The sequence below is a fragment of the Chrysochloris asiatica genome, unplaced genomic scaffold (genome assembly GCF_000296735.1).
Source record: "Chrysochloris asiatica unplaced genomic scaffold, ChrAsi1.0 scaffold00242, whole genome shotgun sequence".
Classification (NCBI taxonomy): Eukaryota; Metazoa; Chordata; class Mammalia; order Afrosoricida; family Chrysochloridae; genus Chrysochloris; species Chrysochloris asiatica.
The window spans coordinates 1304498-1307037 of record NW_006408760.1 but is presented as its reverse complement, the minus strand read 5'-3'; the positions used below and the strand labels follow the sequence as shown (position 1 = coordinate 1307037).

The 2540-nt window shown below is 51.3% G+C and overlaps 1 protein-coding gene across 1 annotated transcript in view; it reads right to left on the bottom strand.

Moving 5' to 3' along the window:
- Nucleotides 1–1788: 1788 nt before the first annotated feature.
- The window catches only part of PHYKPL (5-phosphohydroxy-L-lysine phospho-lyase), a 45579-nt gene continuing 44827 nt past the window's right edge, over nucleotides 1789–2540 (bottom strand). Inside the window, exon 13 of the mRNA XM_006873487.1 lies at nucleotides 1789–2067. Within this exon, the coding sequence (XP_006873549.1) occupies nucleotides 1789–2067 (279 nt within the window). The remainder of the gene's footprint in view (nucleotides 2068–2540) is intronic.

The window sequence follows — 2540 nt, the reverse complement described above, 5'->3', positions numbered from 1 at the left end:
ACCATGCAATTTCAGTGTTTTGGGGCGTGTTGTTGTTAAGTGCCATCTGGTGGGTTCTGACTCATAGCGACCCTGTATAGGGTTTCCGAGGAGAGTCTGATGGGTTTGTACAACTTCAGAAGCCTCATGGACCTTGTGGTTAGCACTCCAGTGCCTTGTTCTTAGATACAAAGTATGGATAACTGCACAAAGCTACTTTGAAGCTCCAATGAAGCAACGTTGATAAAAGCATTTTACAAACTGTGAAGTACTGTCCAGAGTTCTGTTATGCTCAGACTTGACATGTCATTGAACGTGTTTGAGTGGTGCTCAAGGAATCCATGTAGAGGAGTGCAGGAGACTATGTTAACCTATGCCTTCTGTAGTTATGTCTTAGGGCTGCACTTAACACTATTTAACTGTGAACTTAATTGTCTGAATCACTGATTGCTTAGGCAACTTCCCTGTCATCTCTTGTGGGCCATATCATTGGATGCCATTTCTCTGGGTGGGCAAGGACAGGAGGTGGAGGTGGGCTGGGTGGTTTGTTGAGGACTTCCCCACAAGCCTTACAGCTAGATTTCAGGGCAGTGACAGAATGAAGGTTTTATGGAGATATGTGAAATCCAGGTATGGGATCTAGCTTCAAAAGGTAAAGAGGTAAAGTACGCCCTGAATGAACCAGAGCACTGTTCACTCTGGGATGGGTGACCCAGCTCTAGTAGTGTTGCTGCCTTGAGGGACTGCAGACAATGTGGCCAAATCTGATTGTTCTAGAAAGCCTGTGGACTAGATTAAAAAAATACATGATTACGAAAATTTTCATCCTCACCGTAATTCCACTAGCCAGGTAGCTGGATTAGAGGAGAGTTGGCTGTGTGACCACGGCTGTAGCCAGATGAGAGAACAGAATGCTCCTTTGCACAGAGCCTGGCTACGGGAACCTATAGGAAACGTCAAAACTTAAAACTTGCGTTCTGATGCTACTTTGTGAACCCCTAGGCTTCTGAGGTTGTAACCGTGTTGGACCTAGATCCAAATGATTAAAAGGAATCATGGGATTACACAGACCGACCTTTCAAGCCTGGTAGTCAAGATGATGATGTTAAATCGAGTAGGTGGGATTTTGGTTTTTGTGTGTATTAGAAAAAGATAACTAACCCCTTCCCCCAAACTTATTTTTTCACCAGGGTGATTATGCTTTCGTTAAAACAAATTTTAGCAAAAATGAATTAAAGAAAAGATTGAAGCAAACAAGTTTTGCTGGGCGAGTCAGGTTTGGCGAACACAGTAGTCCAAGGTTTTTCCCTGTCATTGGCGCCAGCCGCCCCAACCTCCCCACCCCCATTACAGTGGGGAGAAAAGGAAAAAGGGTGGGAGTGGGGGCAGTGAAGAACACCAAGGCCAAGGGTGAGGCCGGATCGATATGCCCACGAGCCGAATCTCGGGAGCCCGGATTCTGGGTCCCGGTTCTGCCTCTTCTAGCAGGGCGACCTTGGGCTGCGAGTCGAATTCCTCGCGCCGTTCCCTCTTTCGGGCAGTGAGGTGGTCGAGGCTGCCAGTCCTAAGACGAGACACTCGGGAACCAGACTGCGGCCACAGGGTTGCAAGGTCCGTTCAGGATTTCTTCGCTGGACTCTGGCTGCTGGCCGCCCGGAATGCACCTTCATCCCTCCAGGCCTCCGGAACCCTCAGCAGGGCCCCAAACTCGCGCGGGTTCTAAGATGAGGACTAAGCCCGCCCAGATCTAGAGCGCGCGCGCCGTCGCGGCCAATGGGGTGCCAGGATAAAGTTGAGTGACGGAAAGGTTTAGCCAATGAGCATGTCCTTTGTTGGGGTTTGGGTTCGGGTTTGGGGGTCTCGCTGGGGGCCGGGGTGGGTCTTGTCTGGCGGTGGGGGTGCGGGGTTGGCGGGGGGGCTGTGCGTCTGTTGTTCTGTGCTGCGGGGGGGGGCGGGGCTGTGGGCCGGGGGTTGTTGGCGGCGGCGGCCTCGTGTTCGTTGCGTGGCCCGTGGGGCTTTTGGGGTCGCGTGTGATCTTTCGGGCGTCGCTTGTTGGTCGCTTCGCTTTGCGTTGTGCGGGTTTTGGGCCTGCGGGCGTGTGGGGGTTGCGGTTGTTGTGGCTTTTGTCGGGGGTGCTTGGGGGTGTTGTTTTGTGTTGCTGCTGGTTTGTGGGGGTGTCGCTTGCCTTGTTGTTTGTGTGGTAGTCGGGTTAGGTGTAGGGGCTTGAGACGTTTGTGTGGACCGGTCCCGGTTTTGATTTTTCCCCCGGTTTCTGCTCTCCTGCGGGTTCTGGTCTTGCCGCTGTTACGGCTGGCTTAGGTGTTTGTGGTGCTGCTGGTTTTTCTTTGTCGTTCTTTTAGTTTTTTTGGGGCCGGTGGTGCCTAGATTCATTTCGTTTGTCTTGTTTTGGCCGGTGGGAAAATGTTTGTTGGTGGCCTAAGCTGGGATACCAGCTAAAAGGCCCTAAAAGACTATTTTACCAAATTTGGAGAGGTCGTTGACTGTACGATTAAGATGGATCCCAACACTGGAAGGTCAAGAGGGTTTGGGTTTATCCTCTT